Here is a 20804-nt window from a genome sequence, read left to right as displayed (position 1 = left end):
TTGTTTTTTTTTTTGTTCTATGTAGGTACACAATCATCTCATATCTGAGTCTAAAATCAGGCGGTGATCATGAATTCTAACTTGCCCTATAAATATTAAAGCACACTCAAGCTTAACGGTTCTTAACTAAAGGTAGTACCAAACCTCCCCAAACTCCATCCAAGAAATATGGAAATGTGCAGGATCTTCTGGGAATCACGCTGAATGAGGGCACTGCAGACATTTAGTGGATGGGCATGAAGGAAGCTAAATGTTGAGCACTAAGTCCAGAGTCCCACAGAATAAAAAAAAAAATTGTCCAGTTTCAAATGCCTAAATGTCAGAAACAATACATCTAGCTATATTTTTTTAAGCCACAAGATGGCAATAAACTCCAAAAAGTCCTGAAAGTTCATTTTTCTGCCTAAAAAGAAATACAGTTTCTAAATGTCCAAATATGAAAAACAAACAAACAAACAAACAAAAATATATATACATATATGGGCAGACACCAGGAATCGAACCCATGTCTCTCGCATGGCAGGCAAGAACTCTGCCACTGAGCCACCGTTGCCCGCCCAGGAAAAAATATTTTTAATTGAAAACTATAAAAAACACTTTAAGCCTATACATTCCAATTTTCATTTGTAAAGGATGTTGTGGATGATTCTTTATAAATAAAGACTGAAGTGACACAAAAAATCCTATGCTTTTGCTGGAAACCTCATTCTGCTAAAAGGAGTACATGTGACAAATTCTTCATTTATCAATAATTTCATCTTTTAGAAGGTAAAGTAAGCAACACTAACAATAGCATACTATATAATCTTTGTCTTTTTACGGACACAGAGCCAAAAAGCTCTAATGTCAAGTCTGAAGAATTAGGTTAAATACCAACCTAATATCTTCTTAAAAATTTAAAAACAGGCAGTGACAATAAAATATTAAATCTCATTTTATTGAGTGGCCTATAAATTAGCTCCCCTGGCAGTTTTAAGATATTCTAAGACTATTCTGAGGAATGGAAATAAGAACCATTGATATTTCGCATGGTGACAATGCTAAAACAGACAATATTCTGAGACTAAGTTTGATATGCTTACTTAGGAAACAACTATTTTTAAACAAAACACTTGTTTATTCTGAATGGCTTACAGTTTGCTTTTTTGTTTCACAAAATACACCTAGATATTGAAGCATAAATAAGTATGTAATGAAAGAATTTATAGAAGGTGAGATCTTTGCATAACATTCAGAATAAACAAACTGACAAAGGGGACAAAGGTAGGGACAGAATAAACATGATATGATGAACTACCCAAAGAAAATGCAGGAAAACTGAAATGGTATTCCACAGTCTCAAGAACATTAAAGATAATAGGATCTCTCAGAGAAAGGGTAAAGTTGAGAGAAATTGCTTTAAGACAGTGTAGAAGTCTATAAATTAATATCATTATACACTAAACTTTAATTGTCTTGGTATGAGTCTTGACTCTACCACTTCTTAGTTATATGACCTTAGACAAATTATAGAACCTCTTTGTGCCATGGTTTCTGCATCTGAAAATGAAACCAACATGTTATCTCTGCCACTTTGAAGTTGTTTTGTATCCCAGAAAAGCCATGTCCTTTTTCCTTATCTAATCTTGAGGGGACAGCCATGTTTCTTTTAATACTGATGCAATATTGTGGGGTGGAAACTTTGATTGGATTGTTTCCATGGAGATGTGTCACATCCAGTTGTGGGCGTGAACTTTTGATTGGATGGTGATGTGATTCTGCCCATTCAAGGTGGGTCTTGATTAGTTTACTGGAGTCCTTTAAAAGGGGAAATATTTTGGAGAAACTTCAGATGCAGACACAGATGTTTGGAAATGCAGAAGCCCCAGGAGATGCCATAGAGCTGAAAGAGCCCACAGAAGCTAGAAAGTAGCCAGAGCAAACAGAGATGCAGACCTTTGGAGATGTTTGGAGTGCCAAAAGAGAGAACATCCTAGAACGGATATGTGGAGATGCAGAGTCTGGAAGATGCTGCCATGTGCCTTCCCATCAGATACTAAAAAGCCAGAACCCAGGAGTTGTGTCCTGGAGGAGCTATGTGAAAATCTACAGAAACTTAAAGAGGAAATGACTGGCATCAGAAACTGGAAGCAAAGCAACCAGGAACAAGGACCAGCAGATGCCAGTACATGATGTCCTGTGCAATAGACACTAGCATTTCTTGAGACAACATATCCTTTTCTGGATACCTTAGTTTGGACATTTTATGGCCTTAGAACTGTAAACTTGTCACTTAATAAATTTCCCTTTTAAAAGCCATTCCATTTCTGGTATATTGCATTCTGGCAGTGTTTAACAAACCAAAACAACACCTATCTCATAGGTTTGTTGTAAGCATTAAAAGAGATGACAGATATAAAGGACAATAGTGCCTAGTGGTCAATAAATGTTAGTAGTAGAGCTTGCTATTTATTACCAATATTCTTCTTTATTCTAAATTTTGGAAAACTAATAATATTATAGAGATCCTAACTTAGGTCAGGACTAAAGACACTATTATTAGAATCTAAACCTGTCAACTCTATCTTATATCTAGACTAATGATCTACAAAGAAATAATCCTAAGCAAGTAGATCTCACTAGGTTTTGTGGCTTTGCAGGCTCCATACCCATGTATCTTAAGCTACTTTCCAACTAGGAAACCTATTTTGTTGTTTCCTAGTTTCTTGAAAATGTTTATGCAGCTCCTACACTGTACAGTGCTTATTCCTGATGCAACTGGATTGCAGAAGCACTTGCAAATGTACTTCAATTCTCTATGAAGTATATTAATAAATGGACTGAAGTGTGGCCTTGTGGTCTCCACTGAAATATCCAAAGTTAAGATATTACTGAAAATATGTGGATAATTTCTTATATTCCAAGATGAGGTCCTTCCAATCTGAGATGATGGCACGGTAGCCCATGACACATTCTGGGAACTGTCCTGTAACCACTTGTTGAAGAGGGCTTTGAAAACTACTGCTTTTTTTCTTTCTTTGCTTTGTATATATGTTATATTATACAATAAAATTTAAAACGTTAAAAAAAAAAAGAGGTCTTTCCTAAACAAATTAAGAATATAATCCCAATATAGATTAAGATGGCCAAAAGAAAATAAAATCTAAGAATTTAAATGAGCTTTTCTATCTCTTAGCATGGTGAGGCTACTAGTGCTCACCCATATCAGGGTCTCCTTTCCTTCCTGGGCCTATGGGAGGTTTGGGACGATTATAGTCCCAGACCCTTATATTAAGGTCATGTGCCTTGTTTTAGCCTACAAAATAAAGCAGAAACATCTCTCCAATTTAATACAGTATTTTTATTATAGAGACACAGGACAACAGTAATTTTTATTCTAACTGCCTATAGTAAATAAATTAATTAAATTTAAAAAGGAAACGACACAAATAAAAAAATGATTTGGGGTCTTAATGTAATTCTTCAGTAAATACAAAGCTATCTATATCTGAGCAAACAAAGAATAAAATTTAAAGTAGGAAAAAAAAAGAACAATTAGCATTCTAAGCTATCTTATGAGTGACTAATATGCCAGAAACTGGTTAGCTCTAGTGAGTTTACCATTGAGTCTTGGGGCTTGCACAGCTGGGACACAGACAGTGGACCATGGTGGGTACATAACACTTACTAACTTCCAGATTCACTGGTCTGTTCACGGTTCTTCTTCTACTTGATAGCTCATGCATTTGACAAGGTTAACCACTTTCCTTCTTGAAACTCTCTTTAGCCTTGATTTTGTGACCCTACTATCTTCGGGCGTTTCTATTAGAGACGTGTTTATACACTGTATTCATTCAGCACACAGTGTACATCTGTCAGTCTATTCTGCTGAGACTATGGTGAGGGTCAATCTGATGATTCAGTGAACTTGAAGTTTTTAAGAGAGCTTCTACTGCAACATCATTTTTTCAGTATGTGGTAAACTTAACTATCCAAATTAACCACCTATTCACTCTTTATCACATCATTCTGATTTAATTTTATTTCTAGCAGTTGTTACTATCCTGTATGCTTTTGCTCATTTCTTTATTGTCTTATCCTCACACTGTATTGAACAGTCCTAAGGGCAATTTTTGGAGACTTAGTAAATATGTGCTGAATGAATATATTAAAAATTTATATCCAAAAACAATTAAAAAAATAATAAATAAAAGCAGAATTGAATGTGTTACTCCTGGGCCAAGGCATGTAGGAGTTCACATGCCAAATCCATGTTCTATTTTTCCTGGTGCACATACCTTGAGACTGACCTCATACGATGGGGGGAACCTAGATCCTGAGTCATAGGATAAAAAAAGACACTTCAATCATCCATGCTGGTGTTGACATGAGGGAGAAATGAACTTTTGCTGTGCTATGCCACTGAGATGTGAGAGTTTCTTTCTGAAGTATAGCCTAGACTAACTTGACAAATACACTGATAGTTTTATACACTATCAAACAAATGACAAGAGAGGAAAAAGCAAGGGAAAAGTTAGAGAATGCTGACAATTTTTGGAAAACGGAGAAGAAAATGTAGACTCATATTAAGGCAGCAAATCTATTTTCCTTAAGGAGTCTTAGATATCCCACATGGCACTTTTATTTTGGCTTGGGCCATCTTTGCGTACAAGATGAAAATATTCAAAGAGCATTTCTTACCTGCGTAACCGAGCATTTTCACTTCTCAGGGGTTGCATGGCCAGTGCTATTTCAACTTCAATATTTGTGTGTACACTTACTGCTGGAAGCAGATATACGCACTCTTCCACTCCTGTAATCAACCTCTGAATTTCTGAATCCCCTATAAAAGGCAGAACAAATTAGTAAAAATTGTTTTTGGGTAAGACCATTAGCCTGTATTACTAAAAAATAAAAATTTTATAGATATGTACATATCTGCTATAAAGTCAACTAAATTATTTGAATTCAATATACAAGTCCCATTTTCTCTTTCCTGTTTCCTGCACCTGCTATTCAGAAGAACATAAAGAATATAAGTTTAGTAAAGTAAAAGACTAATCTCAAATCACAAGGTTATTATATTAGTGATTTTCTTAGTTAAAGAGGCTAGTAGAAGGAGTGCAAGAGTAGCTCAGTTGTAGAATTCTCACCTCTATGTGGGAGACCCAGGTTCGATTCCCAGCCCATGCACTCTCCAAACAAACAAACGAAAAACCAAACAAACAAAAAAAAATTCAACAAATGGTGCTGCAGTAAGGAGATACTCACATGGAAAAAGAATGAAATGTGACCCCCACCATATAGCGAGTCTAGCAGGAAGGCAGTTTATATTTACCAAAGAACTATTTGGACTCTAAATTATTGCTATAGGGTCTCCTACAATTGGCTACAATATAAATATTTAAAACACACCTTGATTCTGACATAAACCATCTATCTTAGGTAATCAATTTATATTAAGTGAGAGTTAAGTTTAGGTTTTAACATTTAATTAAAAAAAAACTAGAATTAACACAACTAGCCATGACTCATTTGATGTGGCATCAAAAGCTATACTAGCTTATCAATTGTGGGGATTGAATGATTTTGGAGATGACACGCAAACACAGGTGGAAGATGGGTATTAGATCTTTTGTCCTTTTATTTTTGTCCCGTTATTCGCATTCAAGTTATCTAAGAACTGAAAACACTTAAGAAATTGTATCATTAACCATCAACTACTCAAAAAAGTTCTAAAATAACATTCTAAACTGCAAAAATTATTCAATTCCATGAGGCATTTTCATACCCTGATGAAAAATACATTATTACAGTAGACAATTGTGTCCAATTACTAAGCAATCCTCTACTAATCCCTTGTAAAGCAGTTCTGCTCATAGGTTTTGGAGGCAGAGACCTGGGTTCCCCCACTTTCTAGCAATATAATCTTAATCAAATTATTTAATTCTTTAAGCCTGGCTTTCTTCATAGTTAAGTGGAGATAATAACCGTACCTCACAGGGATGCTGAGAGGATTAAATGAGATAATGTTCTCCAAGCCTCAGTTTCCTCATCTGTAAAATGGGGGCAATAATAGTACCTCATAGGGTTGCTGTGAGGATTAAATGAGATAATTTATATAAAACACTTAACACAGTGCCAGGCACATGATAAGTGTTCAATAAATATTAGTACTGTTACTATTATTAACACAATTAAATATTTAGTTAAGAGAATGGTAATAAGTTAGAGGTCTGAAAACACAGCAATTTTGATACATTAAACATGTGAATTAATGATGTTGTATTCCTACAGATACATTTTGGGAGTTAGTATTTTGTGGTCAATCTGCAAATATTAGATATTCAAACATGCTTTCACTATCAATTACTGTGTTTTCCAAGATGACAGATCTGTAATTCACCCCAAACAAAAGCCATTAACCTTAGAAAATACAAGCATAATGAACACAAATGAATACAGCCTGGCTCAAATGTCAAAAACCTCCACCTAGAACATTTTTTTTTATTTCAATTTTTAAAATCCTAACGAACTAAAAGGCATAAAAAGTTTTGGGCTTTGTCTCAAAGTGAGATCTGTTAAATAAGAACAGTTGGTTATCAAAGAAATGATGGGGAAAAATCTACCTTTTTAAAACACGAAAAATAATTAGTCTACCCCAGGAGATCATCTTTAGGTGTTCTCTAACCCCTGAAATTTTTTTTTTAAACAGCTTTATTTACATCCATACAATACATCCAAAGACCCCTGCAATTTTATCTCCACAAATTCCTTGGTTGAATCTTTTCAAGGTCCCTCTGGACTAAGTAGAATGAATACACAATTGTAAGCAAGACTGAGTGTCTGATATTCCCTACACAACTTCAAATCCACAGGAAACAAGAAGGGATCACAACCTAAAAAATAAACATAAACTGGCTTTAGACAGAGTTCTATGGAAAATACCACAAACTCCATGCTGATTATTGTAAGTTTAAATGATGGCTGAATAAAATGCAATTATTATTATACTAATAATAATATAAGAAAATTATGAAGTATTCATCTACCTTGTTCTGCTACCAGGGCCTTGAGCTCTCCTAACAAATACTTTATAGTTCTAATTTTTTCAGTGGTCTGGTTCACATTTTTTGCCTTCTGTATATCCTTGACTATTCTTGCTTCTCGTGCATGTATGTTTAAATCCTTTCCTTCACTTGTTGTTTCTCCAATTTGTTCCCTGGTACATTTGTCTTCATTAGTGGCCAAGAAAGCTGGCTGTAATCGAGTGGGGCTTCGATGTGTATGACTGTCCGGGTGAGTTTCTTTTCCATGAGAACGCAACAGAGACATGTATGTTTGGAAACACTTTAGTAGGTCTGCTTCCTTAGGAACTCCTTGTTGTGGCAGAACTTCATTAACAAGATCCAGCTGCTGATATGTTAGAATAGCTGATTTATCAGTTTTGGGCTGGGTGCATGGAACTCCAGGACTATTACTGAAGGAATTCCTTGGACAATCATCAGTACAGTTCATACAGGCTGTTTTACCTTGTGATGCAAACCGGTTATCATCGTCAGTCTGAACTTCCTACAGAAAGAGAAAAATGCGTCTTCAAACATGCAACACTGACCTGCAAGTATTAATTACAAAAATTCAAATAAGAAATCTTAGAAAATGATGAAGTTACAAATCACCAGTGAGTAAGCTGTTTTTCTTGTCAATACAATAAAAATTCTAGTTTTTGAAAGCTTAATTAGTTCACTCTGCAATATGGGAATATTATAAGACCAAGACTAAAACAGATTGTTTGCAAATACACCTTTTTTTTTTCGCATGGGCAGGCACTGGGAATCGAACCCGGGTCTCTGGCATGGCAGGCGACAACTCTGCCACCATGGCCCACCCAATACCACATATTTTAATGGCATGAAAAATTAGTTGATTTCTGTGGGAGACCCAGGTTTGATTCCTGACCCAAGTACCCCACCCTTGACCAATGAAAAGATTACTAACAACAAAAAGGCTTGTCCATAATAAATATACTAACAGAAACACTGAAGCAGTGAAAAACTATCTGTTACCTAAATGTCTAGCTGTAGGAGGAGCAGTGATACAGACTATGGTATATCTACTAAAAATATTAGTAACCACTAATGAAAAATCTACAAAAGGTATATACTATTAGATAAATATGTTTATAATAAAATGTTAAGTAAAAAGCAGTATATAAAACAATACATTTTAACAGTAACTATATTTTAAAAAGAAAGCATACTTAAAAAAAATAAAAACCAAAACCAAAACCTCTTATCAATGTTTAATCAGCAATTATGTTTAGGTGGTAGGCAGGGGTGATTTTTTTTTTTTTAACTGTTCTCTATCTTGCTACCTCTATTGTTTTTAATAATTAAAAATTTTAATAAAAAATAACCATGAAAAGACAAATGGACTTTATTTATTTATTTATTTGCATGGGCAGGCACTGGGAAAAGAAGACAACTGGACTTCATACGCTAGTACATTAAGATACAATTAGTAGGGTGGGCCACGGTGGCTCAGCAGGTAGGAATGCTTGTCTGCAATGCCAGAGGACCCAGGTTTGTTTCCCGGTGCCTGCCCATGTAAAAAAAAAAAAAGGATACAATTAGTAAACTCATTTTTCCCTAAGATGAAAATTTCTATAAGTATAAGATGAAAATTACTTGCATAGTATAAAAACTGTACCCACAGAATGAACCACTGGAGGGCAGGGTGGCTGCGTAAGTGATTGGACTGGAGTGGAAATGGACAAGCCATAACTAGAATGTGGAGATGCCTGAGATTCTAAAAGATAAGAGGGACAGAAAATCATTCACATTACATACTGCTTATAAAATATCACACAATTTAATTACAGCTTATATTCATGCTTTTAAAAAAAAGATTCATACTAACCAGAACAAGATGCAGTATGGCAAGGTACAGCAGGAATTCCATTAGGACTGTTCTTTGGAGCCAAGTTATTCATCAGTGACATTTGAGTTTGCACATGCTCACACAGGGCTTGGTATATTATGGGTGAATGCATTCTGTAATGATCTTGCAATGACCAATTTTGCACTACATCTGATGAGTCTCTTTCATTTCCAGCAGAAGTTTCATTAGGTATCTGCTTCTTATTATCTGAAGATACTAATATAGAAGAAGGAAAAAAAGTTCTTAAAATATGATTCTTCAAAAACTTTTAGCATATATTAGGTTGTTAAAAAGGACTCTCAAAAGTAGCTTTATTCAACATCATATACTTCACAAAAGGGCTTTACTAGTATCAGCCCTACAGAAAATCTCCTCAAATTCTTTTGAAAGTCAGTAGGTAATAAATTAAGTTTTCCCAGTAAAAATTATCTAGTGTTTAATGTCTCTATTAAACGCTACTTGTAAAATCTCTCCTTCAATTATATTCTTTTTTTCAATTATACTTATTTTAAAAGCAGTTTTATTGAAATATATTCACATACCATACAATTCATCCAAAAGTATAATCAGTGGCTTTTAGTATAATCAGAGTTACGCATTCATCACCACAATCACTCAGAACATTTACATTACTCTGCAAAGAAAATCCTCTTACCCCCAGCAGTCAGCCTTTCAATTCCTCTACCCTTCCCCAGCCTCACATAACTACTAATCTAATTCTGTCTCTACAGGCTTATTTATATTTACATTTAATATAAATGGAATCATCCCTATTGCTGACACTCTGCATTTGTGTGGTACGTTTGTTAAATTGATGAAAGACTAATAAAATCTTACTGTTGACTATACTCCATAGATTGCATTAAGTCTACTTTTCCCATATACCACCCTATATAACATCTTGTAATACAATTATCATAATTCATGAAAGAACCCTCCCATATTTATACTATTAACCACAGTCATTCTCCACAACAGGGTGCATTGTGTTACACAATCCCATGTTTTATCCTCTAACTTTTCTTCCAGTAACACATATGACCCAAAACTTCCCCTTTCAACCAGGTTCACACAAATAATTCAGCACTGCTAATTACACTTACAATAATGTGCCACTGCCACCACTAACCATTTCTAAACATTTACAATCAACCTAACTAGAAATTCTGCACATATGAAGCATCAGCTCCCCATTCTCTACCTCCATTCTATCTCTTGGTAACCCATATTCTAGATTTAACTTATGAGTTTGCTCATTACATTAAATTCATATCAGTGAGATCATATATTTGTCCTTTTGTGTCTGCCTCATTTCACTCAACATGTTCTCAAGGTTCATTCACGTCACATGCATCGGGACTTCATTCCTTCTAACAGCTGAATAATATTCCAGTGTGTTCTAGTTTGCTAGCTGCTGGGATGCAGCACACCAGAAATGGATTGGCTTTTAATAAAAGGGGATTTATTTAATTAAAAATGCATAGTTCTTCAGAGGAAAGGCAGCTAACTTTCAACTAAGGTTCTATCTTACGTGGGAAGGCATAGGGTGATCTCTCCTGGCCTTCTCTCCAGGCCTCTGGGTTCTAAAAACTTTCCCCAGGGTGATTTCTTTCTGCATCTCCAAAGGCCTGGATGACCTGCGAGTGCTGAGATGAGGTATTCTGAGCTGCTTGGGCTGTGCTAAGTTGAGCTCTTTCATTTAAGCATCCAGCCAATTAAATCGAACATCATTCACTATAGCAGGCACTCCTCCTAGATGACTGCAGATGTAATCAGCAACAGATGAGATTCACATGCCATTGGCTCACGTCCACAGCAATAGAACTAGGCACCTCCATCTTGCCAAGTTGACACCTGAACCTAACTACCACACCTATCTAATAAGATCTCCTTCCTAAATGTTTTTTAAAGAGTATTAACAGAAATGAGAGAGTTCACATAGGTCACAGGTTATCAGAAAACTAAATAAATTTAGAAAAGAAAATAAATTTAAAAACACATATAACTTTTGACAGTATCTATCAAAGCTAAACATACATACATTCTGTGACACAGCAATTCTACTCCTGCATATACACCTAACAGAAATAAGCACTTTTATCCATTAAAAGACATGTACCAAGAATGAACACAACTTTATTCAGAGTAGCCAAAAACTGAAAACACCCAAATAGCGATCAATAGTAGATATGGATAAACAAAATGTGGTATATTCATATGATGGAACTTGATACAGCAATGAAAAAGAACAAATTACTGATAATATGCAACTACCAAACTAGATGAATTTAACAGAAAAAAAGTCTGAGTGAAAGATGTTAGACATAAGAGTATATAGTATATGATTCCATTTTTATGAAATTCAGAAACAGTGAAAACTAGCCAGTGGAGAAGTAAGCATAGTGGTTACCTAGGGGGTGAGGAAATAGGTAGCAGTGCGGGTGGTGATGATACGGACAGGGAGGCAGCCTTGTAGGGTGCTGACACTGTTTCTCATCTGAGTGTTGATGACACAGGTGTATATAGGAGCAAAAATTTTATTGAGATTTACTTGCTTTATGAAAGCTATTCTCAAATTTTTTAAAAATTGAAAAAGTTGAATTTTAAAAATGGCATGAAATCCTCCAAATTTATAATATATTGTTTATTGAAAATAAAAGCTTTGTTGAAAGCATACCTATGTGCAGAACAAAACCAAAAAGCTAAAGGCAAATTAAATACTATAATCAGCATATATAGGGGAAAGATTTAAACACTCTGTTAGATTAATATTTGACTATGATAATGGTTGGATATTAAATGCTTCCATTTTGACTTGTTGATTCTTTCTTTTGAGAGAAATGCTCTATTACTATGAATTCGCTTGCCAGGCCTGAATACAATCTGTAGCATTTATTATCTGAGTAACCTTGGACAAATTATTTAATCTCTCCGGGCCCCTTTAATCATCAGAAAAATAATGGTAACAAGAGGATCTAATCCATTAGTTATTGTGAGAAGTAAATGAGAAAATACAAGTAACACACTCAAGTCAATATATAGCATACAGTAAGAGCTCAATAAATGTTATATCTATTACCAATGGCTGCAAAGTCTTAAGACAGACAATATTTCACATTCATAAATCTTTCTATTAATATTGATAAATGTATCTCTCTAAGCCTGTTCCTTCTGAGAAAGGTGATTAAAATCAGAAACAATAAGTTATTCTTCACCATTTGAGTAGATGAGCTACAACATAATTGGTTAATAAATTTCTACTAAGAAACTTTATTTATTGGAAATCAAATTTTTATAATAAATCAAATGGACAAGTACCCTGCAAAATATTTAACTTTGAAATTCAAAATGATGGAGGGTAAGACTGTGTCAGCCCATGACAATCCAACATGCATTCTTCTTTTGTTCCTGATTCACCCTTGGATCACCTTTGGCTCCTTAAAATAAGAATTTGAGATTTGAGAAATTCTCAGATTTCACTCATAGGTCCCAGGTATTGGTTCTCATGCACCTTCTTTTCAAGGAGTGGTTTTCACAATCTTTCATAAAGCTGAGCTATAATATTAAGCCTCTGCCAGCAGACATAATTTAATAACATAATTATCATCCAACATAAATTAATAAACTCCAAACCAAAACTTCAAAATCAAAATTACTTAGTTTGTTCCATTCTTAACTTAGTCTATATGAAACCCTACTGATGTTGAATATCTGTATTTAGAATATAAAGCCTTAAAAGTAAATAATCCAAGAAGTGATAATCATAAATAGATAAAATGAGATTGCATTTTTATTGCTACTATAGAATTAAAAGCAAAAACAAAACAGAACAATCACCACCAACAACAAAATAAGCCTTCTGTACAAGCACAGGTTTTTGCTCCATTTTCTGACAAATGAGAAAATTCCTGCCACCCAAATATAGAACATCTAATGCAGATAAGAGCCACTGGATACCTATTATAATTAGAAATATATAAAAGAACATGTGGTCTTGATGGGGGCAAAGTTCAAAGGATACTGGCTGTAGTGATTTATTTCCCCAAGGTAAGGGCAGGAATATATGTACATTACTGAAACCAAAGTCACATGCCCAAAGCATCCAATATAATTATTAAACATAAAAAGTTGCTATTTATTTTTCCTTTAAAAGTCAGGAGCACTCCCTAGTATATTCAATGCATTTCTGGAACTGCCTCTCTGCCTACTTACTCCCATTATGCATGAAATTGGACTGACTTGATTCCATAGATAATTATAAGGCAGGTCCCAGACAGAAATTACAGAAGGAGGCCCCAGAAGAGGGTTAACACTAAATAGCAAGATAACATATTTTAAAATTAAAATGATACACATTCCTTTTGGCTAGAACCACCATCTTGCAATAATTCACCAAAACAACGAACACAAAGGGAAAGAGAGGCTCCTGCTAATGTAAAGCTTTCTAGGCCTTTCAGAAAACTTGGAGTTGTTCTTCTGGCTACATACATGCAATTCTACAAGAAAGGCGATATTGTAGACATCAAGGGAATGGGTGCTGTTCAAAAAGGAATGGCCCACAAATGTTACCATGGCAAAACTGGAAGGGTCCATAATGTAACCCAGCATACAGTTGGTATTGTTTTAAACAAACAAGCGAAGGGCAAGATTCTTGCCAAGAAGCAGTAGGGACAACCAAATCAATAGACCAAGCCCTTGACCTTGGAGTTTGCTCTTATAAAACTTAGTCCTGCAAAGGATAGGCTAAACCTACTTCAAATTAGGCCTAAGAGTCACCCCCAGAGAACCTCTTTTGTTGCTCAGATGTGGTCTTGCTCTCTAAGCCAACTCAGCAGGTGAACTCACTGCTCTCCCCCACTATGTGGGACATGACTCCCAGGGGTGTAAACCTCCCTGGTAACGTGGGACAGAAATTCCAGGATGAAACAGGACCCAGCATCAGGGATTGAGAAACCTTCTTGACCAAAAGGAGGAAGTGAGAAATGAGACAAAATAAAGTGTCAGTGGCTGAGAGATTTCAGAGTTGAGATGTTATCCTAGAGATTATTCTTATGCATTAGATAGGTATCTCCTTTTTAATTTATGGTGTATTGGAGTGGCTGGAGGAAGTACCTGAACTGTAGAGCTGTGTTCCAATAGCCTTGGTTCTTGAAGATGATTATATAATGATAAAGCTATTACAATGTGACTGTGTAATTGTGAAAACCTTGTGTCTGATGTTTCTTTTAACTAGGGTGTAGACAGATGAGTAAAAAATATGGATAAAAAATAAACAAATAATAGGGGGAACAAAGGTTAAAATAAATTGGGTAGGTGGAAAACTAGTGAGTTTTTCTCTTTTACTTCTTTTTCTGGGGTAAATGCTCAAAAAAATGATCATGTTGATGAACACACAACTACATGAAGATATCGTGAGCCACTGATTGTATACTGTTCTAGTTTGCGAGCTGCCAGAATGCAAGATACCAGAAATGGAATGGCTTTTAAAAAGAGGAATTTAATAAGTTGCAAATCTACAGTTCTAAGGCTGAGAAAATGTCCCAAGTCTATAGAAATGTCCAATCTAAGGTATCCATCCAGGGAAAGATACCTTGGTTCAAGAAGGCCGATGAAGTTCAGGGTTACTCTCTCAAGTGAGAAGGCATATGGCAAATACAGTCAGGGTTTCTCTATCATCTGGAAAGGCATGTGGCAAATACAGTGTCATCTGCTAGCTTTCTCTCCTGGCTTCCTGTTTCAGGAAGCTCCCCAGGAGGTGTTTTCCTTCTTCATCTCCAAATGTCACTGGCTGGTGGACTCTCTGCTTCTTGAGAGAGTCATCCTTCTCACTCAGAATCTCCTGCATTCTCCAAAATGTTTCCTTTTATAGGATTCCGGTAAACTAATCAAGACCCACCCAATCCAATTTAACAACCACTCTTGATTGCGTCACATCTCCAGGGAGATGATCTAATTACAGTTTTAAACATAGAGTACTGAATAGGGATTAGAAGAATCTCTTCACAAAATGGGATTAGGATTAAAACATGGCTTTTCTAGGGTACATACATCCTTTCAAACCAGCACATATACCATGTATAGAATGTTTATATATTAAGAATGTTTATATGTTTGTACGATATTTATTAATTTTAAAAAAAGTATAAAAAATAAAATACTTGTAGATTATAAAAAAGATATATAGACATAAATTAATATACTGTAAGAGAATCCTTAAAGTTCTACTTATGATCATCTCACTTGGGGAGGTATGGAAAGGAGAGCAAGTGCTGAGTGTGGTTTTTGTGTATTGTTGAGCACTCTGGTAACAGAGCAAAAATATTACAAAATAATATGTTCCTTTATAGCTAGTGCTACAGTTTGGTAAACTAAAAAAGACAGAGCAGTTAAACAAAAGCAAAGGAGGCTTCTGCTTCTAATGAGTCAGCCCTAGAAGTATATAAATCAGTGAGAACTAATTTCCAATATTACAACCCTAAAAGAGAATGTCCATGGAAAGCAAGTCCTTCCGATAAGAAAAGTGTGGAGGAAATGACAATAACAATATTGTGCCATGATCATAAGCCAGAACAACTGATCTGACTCTAATCCAAATACAAATTTAATGCTGGGAATATAGAATGCCAGGTATCTTCCATATGGCCTGCCAAGCTCATTCTATACTATTCTCTACTCTGCTCTCCTTGGGATGCTGATCTATATGGATTACATTGTTAAGAAAGACAGTTCTTCATGGGTCTCTCATGCTCCTACATGTCTTGCTAGGTATACCAAAGAAAAAAAGTACTTCATGCAGGCCATTTCTTAGAGTTGTGTTTCAGCAAGCAATTTAAGTGTTGAGGCAATGTTTCCAACTGGGTCAAAGAGAAAACTAAATTATTACTTGCTATAAAAGCAATGAATTCCCCAAGTTGTGTTCCTCAGGTGCAACCCAAACCCATAGCATGCATGGCAATCATCATCCATCACACCACTCCACAAGAATTGAGGGGATGGGGAAAACAACACAAATATGCTAGAACACATGCTGCTTGGCTGTGTGTGAGTAATAGAGTCCTCTGTCTATGACCCAGGAGTCATGTTTCTTTTGCCAGAACATCTATGACACAGTAACAGACTAATTTTGAAAAGGGAATAAAAATCAAGTCTCAAACATGATGCATGTCAACAGGGCTCCTGCTTGATTTGAACCAATGGGAATCTTGACATATCAAGGAAAGGTAGATGCATGATGTAGAATTATTTATTCCCAATTCCCTCCCTGTGAGGCCACCTTGGTCTCTGTCCTTTGAATGAAGCTCACCGCTCAAGAAGGCCTATTCTACAGAATAGCCTCTTTCTGAATCCCAGTACCTTTCCCTCTCCTCATTTCTTAAGGCCTAGGAATAATAACAGCTGTGTTGCTGCGACTGCTAGCATGGGGCTACTGCACAATCCCTTATAGTTTTCCTATATCCCTGTTCTAGTTTGCTAGCTGCCAGAATGCAACACACCAGAGACAGACTGGCTTTTAATAAAAGGGGATTTATTTTGTTAGTTCTTCAGAGGAAAGGCAGCTAACTTTCATCTGAGGTTCTTTCTTACATGGGAAGGCTCAGGGTAATCTCTGCTGGCCTTCTCTCCAGGCCTCTGGGTTCCAACAACTTTCCCCGGGGTGATTCCTTTCTGCATCTCCAAAGGCCTGGGCTGAGCTGCGAGTGCTGAGATGAAGTATGCCGAGCTGCTTGGGCTGTGCTACATTGCGTTCTCTCATTTAAACACCAGCCAATTAAGCCAAATGTCATTCATTGCAGCAGGCACACCTCCTAGCCGACTGCAGATGTAATTAGCAACAGATGAAGTTCAGGTACCATTGGCTCATGTCCGCAGCAACAAAACCAGGTGCCTTCACCTGGCCAAGTCGACAACTGAATCTAACTATCACAACCCTATTCACACCTTTGTAATAAGCCCCTTTGTAAATAAATAAACCTTCCTCAAATTATCCTAATTTGAGCGTTGCCATCTGTTTCCTTTTGGAATCCTGACTGGCAGCAGTTAAGTTCGGACCCAACAAGTTACTACTATTGTACCCACTGTCAGTCACATACATCCCAAATGCAAGTTCCTTGAGGAAGGGTGCCCTGGACAAGAAATAACCTGCCTTGAGACAAAAGTACAGGAGTGGAAGAATAGGCAGTTGGTGCTACCACTCTTTTCTTTTTCTATTGGGCCCCAATAAATAGGCCTCTGCTTTAAGAGCTTAGAACAAGGGATGGCAAACCTTTCCTTAAAAGCCCAGATATTAAATTAAATATTTTAGGCTTTATAGGCCACGCATTTTCTTTTACAACTATACAACTCTACTTTAGTAGCACAAAAGCAGTCATAGAAAGTATGTAAATGAATGAGTTTGGCTATGTTCCAATAACATTTTATTTACAAAATAAATAAACAAAATAACTAAACATTATTTACAAAATAAAACTAGTAGTAGTTTGCTAATCCCTGGTTTAAACCAACACTGTCCAAGACAGATATAATATAATGCAAGCCATATATATCATTTCAGACTTTTCAGAAGCCACATTAAAAAAGTAAAAGAAAATATTAAATTTCAATATGTAACTTGTATAAAAAATTTATTTTTTAAAATTTTTGTTTTAGGTCTCCTTTAAATGCAGTATACATTTTGCACTTAAAGCACATCTCAATCTGGATGCTAAATTTTCATCAGAAATATTTGATCTGAAAAAGTAGATTTACATAACCCCCATTCATTCACATACCCAATTTCTAGCAAATGAATTAAATATCAATTTTCAAATTTAAAATTAAAATTAAATATTTAAAATTCAGCTCCTTGGTTATACTAGCCATATTTCAAGCAACCAATAGCCACATGTGGCTTATGGCTACCATCCTGGACAGCGTAGGTCTAGATAATATGAGGATATATGTAACTGGTTTCCAAGGTGGGTTAGGAAGGACTGAAGTAAGTTGTTTCCATTACCTTAGTCCTCCAACTCAGGACCATCAGGAATATCAACCTTCATTCTTAGGAATGTTCTACTCACATTTACTCAGCCTCTTTGACTGGTTCCTGATCTCTTGATATCCAGGACTGTTGCCTTAGATACCTTTCCATACTCTACCCCTTGCCTAAACTTGAATCTAAGCAAGCACTGCTGTGCTGACATTTCTGGCCAACCTGAACTGTGGTACTAACTAGCCTCATTCATGTCCATTTGAATCCCTATTCTGGACTTTTTCATCTCCCATTGGGTTATTTTGTTCTATAGGTCTCTAAGGAAACAACATTATCAAAATTTGCATGCTCTAAACCATTTGCCAAATTATTACACTTTTTGTGAAGGTATAAAACACCAATGGTCATGTCCACCATCAATCAGTGGAGGCCCTCTTTCTCATATATATATATCTAACTTGGAATTTTACCTTCTTATATATTATGTATTCAAACTGTAGTTCAACAAGTTGAGAACCATTTTAACACACATACATATAAAATATTTTTAAAGCAACTAGTATCTTTAAGTAAGTCAGCTGCAACACAACCAATTTGTTATTGTCCATGAAAACAAACGGCAGGAGAACAAAGATAATGCTACATACCTCCCCAATGTTCATTCTGAGTTTGAACTTTTCTCCCACAAAACCTATAGTGTCCTTTTCTACCTATCTTCTGGGAAAAATGATAGTGAGTAAACTACATACAGGTTAAAAGCTGAACACAGAAAGAGAAGCATAAGCACACAGACACCCTTGATTACCCAATACATTATATTAAACTGAAAGACAATAGCATAATCCTAATAATTTATCAATACTTCCAGAATTACAGATTATATTTAAATGAATAAGAGAAAAAAATGCTTACAAATCTCTTTCCGGATAGTCAAAGGAACAGTACGTTTTTCAGGTCCTTTCTTTTTAGATGCATACTTTCTGCCTTCTAAAGGTCTGGAAATAAAATTACATTGATTTTCTGAAGATGCTGTTTCTGAACCTATGCACAATAAAAGAAAAAATTCATTAACTTTAAAAAACTACTTAACTGAGAAAAAGTAGTCAACTGAGACGTATTTAAAAAATAAAACCTGAATCTTCATTTCTCAAAATGTGCTGCAGTAAGGAAGCACAACCATCAAGCCCCTGTACAGCTTCAGTCTGTAAGGAGAAAGTAATTTAGAATACATTGGTATAAAAGTTTTAGTGCAGAAAAACAGCATACATTACATAGTTTTTGAACTTATTTATTTAGAGGCAAGTTATTATTGGGAGAAAACATATTTTAAGGCAATAAAACTTCATACTTTCTTAAGCCAATTAATACTTTACTTTTACATTTCATTTCCATCTCTTAGCTTTTACCTGAAAACTAATTAAAATAGTGCATATTGTATCTATCAATTTAATCTTACCTGACTTTCTGAATCAGAATGGATGGTATAGCCAGAATCTGTATTAGAACGTGGTATTTTTCTTGCACGGGTCCTAGGAAAGAAGTTCATTAATATTCTTACAAATATTAAAAATATTTTTCCCCAAATATATTAGCAAGTATTCAATTTCTTTCCAGCAAAGGTTGATCAAGAAAACTTGTCCAACCATGTGTAGTTAGATTTATTTAGGACACTATGAAAATCGTAAAGACTATTAAACACTAAAATGACCACATGGGTAGATGTGAACTTCTCTTCAGAGTCCGTGAAGGTAGAAGTTCAACTAGTTTTCTAGGATAGGCAAAATAAAGTCCAGACCAAAATCTAAAAACTCTTGAGACTTCTTAAACTTGTAAACTTCTTTAAGACTTACCCTTTCTTTCCATTTGTTAATTTAGCAGGCCCAGCGTGCCTTCCTGAAGATAACACCTATGGCATAATGCATTTATATTAAATTAGATACACAAATATTTTTCTGTTATATTTTCAACAAGCTGTCTTGACAAAACTGGAAATGCTATTCATTTTTATAAATGTGATACATCTTAAAAATACAAGATTATAACTTAACTGCTGTACAATAAACTACTTATACTATCTAAAACGTCAAACAATCCACACATATTTTTGTGCCTCAAGTATATTTAAGATGAAAAGGAAACATATTATTTTAGCCAGAAACCCCTAATTCAGTAAATTTAATCTATACTCAATCCTGAACATTTGTATATTTCCCAAATTCTTCAAAATATACATTAACGTAAGGCAGAGGGCAGAATTCATAACTCTGATTTCTACCCATGTTCCTCAGAATGCTTCTACCTATGTTCTTCAGAATGCCTGAAAGACCTGCATGTGAAAACGCTACCATTCATCTTTACTTACGCCTCATTCTCTTAATCTTTCTTTTTAAATCTGTGTAGCAATTTTTAAAAGCTTGTATTACAAAATTAACATAAATGGGCTTTTTTGTGAAAGAAAGAAGAACATGCATTTGCTTTAACATGCATTCACTATCTCTGGGAGTTACTAGAAACAGATAATGGTGGTTTCTTTTGGGGAGAGAAACTGAGTATTCGGAGGACAGAACAAGAAAAAAGACTTCACAGTTTGACACCAAATAAATGTAATCTCTAATCAAAATAGAATTTTAAAAAGACATGAACTATACCTGGATATATTCCAGAGTATATTGGGCAGATAAGTAAAAAGTATTGCCCTAGAAAAGGACTTTCAAAAAGGTGATCAAATAGACTAGCCCGAGCTTAGCTCTGCTCCACGAAAAAGTTACAGAAGGGACAGGAGGGCGACTGAGGCGGCAATTTGGGACTGCAGCTGACCTGGGAGAGCCTTCTGACCACATGCGGCAGCCCTGGTTACAGAGGCTGAGGAACTGAGGCAGAAAGCTGGAGCCTGGCGTGGAGGTGCAGATCCACAAAG

At 35.5% G+C, this 20804-nt stretch overlaps 1 protein-coding gene across 2 annotated transcripts in view; it reads right to left on the bottom strand.

Moving 5' to 3' along the window:
* CCDC14 (coiled-coil domain containing 14) overlaps positions 1-20804 on the bottom strand; it is a 50423-nt gene that overhangs the window by 14793 nt on the left and 14826 nt on the right. For both annotated transcript variants that reach the window (XM_077118120.1, XM_077118121.1), the window contains exons 2-9: positions 19738-19793; positions 19344-19416; positions 19020-19089; positions 18800-18928; positions 8899-9135; positions 8693-8787; positions 7032-7551; positions 4681-4822 (exon numbers count right to left, since the gene is read on the bottom strand). In XM_077118120.1, the coding sequence (XP_076974235.1) occupies positions 4681-4822; positions 7032-7551; positions 8693-8787; positions 8899-9135; positions 18800-18928; positions 19020-19089; positions 19344-19416; positions 19738-19793 (1322 nt within the window). The remainder of the gene's footprint in view (positions 1-4680; positions 4823-7031; positions 7552-8692; positions 8788-8898; positions 9136-18799; positions 18929-19019; positions 19090-19343; positions 19417-19737; positions 19794-20804) is intronic.

The sequence above is a fragment of the Tamandua tetradactyla genome, chromosome 10, assembly GCF_023851605.1.
Source record: "Tamandua tetradactyla isolate mTamTet1 chromosome 10, mTamTet1.pri, whole genome shotgun sequence".
In the NCBI taxonomy this organism is placed as follows: Eukaryota; Metazoa; Chordata; class Mammalia; order Pilosa; family Myrmecophagidae; genus Tamandua; species Tamandua tetradactyla.
The sequence above is the reverse complement of the archived record's forward strand: the minus strand, read 5'-3'. Positions and strand labels throughout refer to the sequence as shown.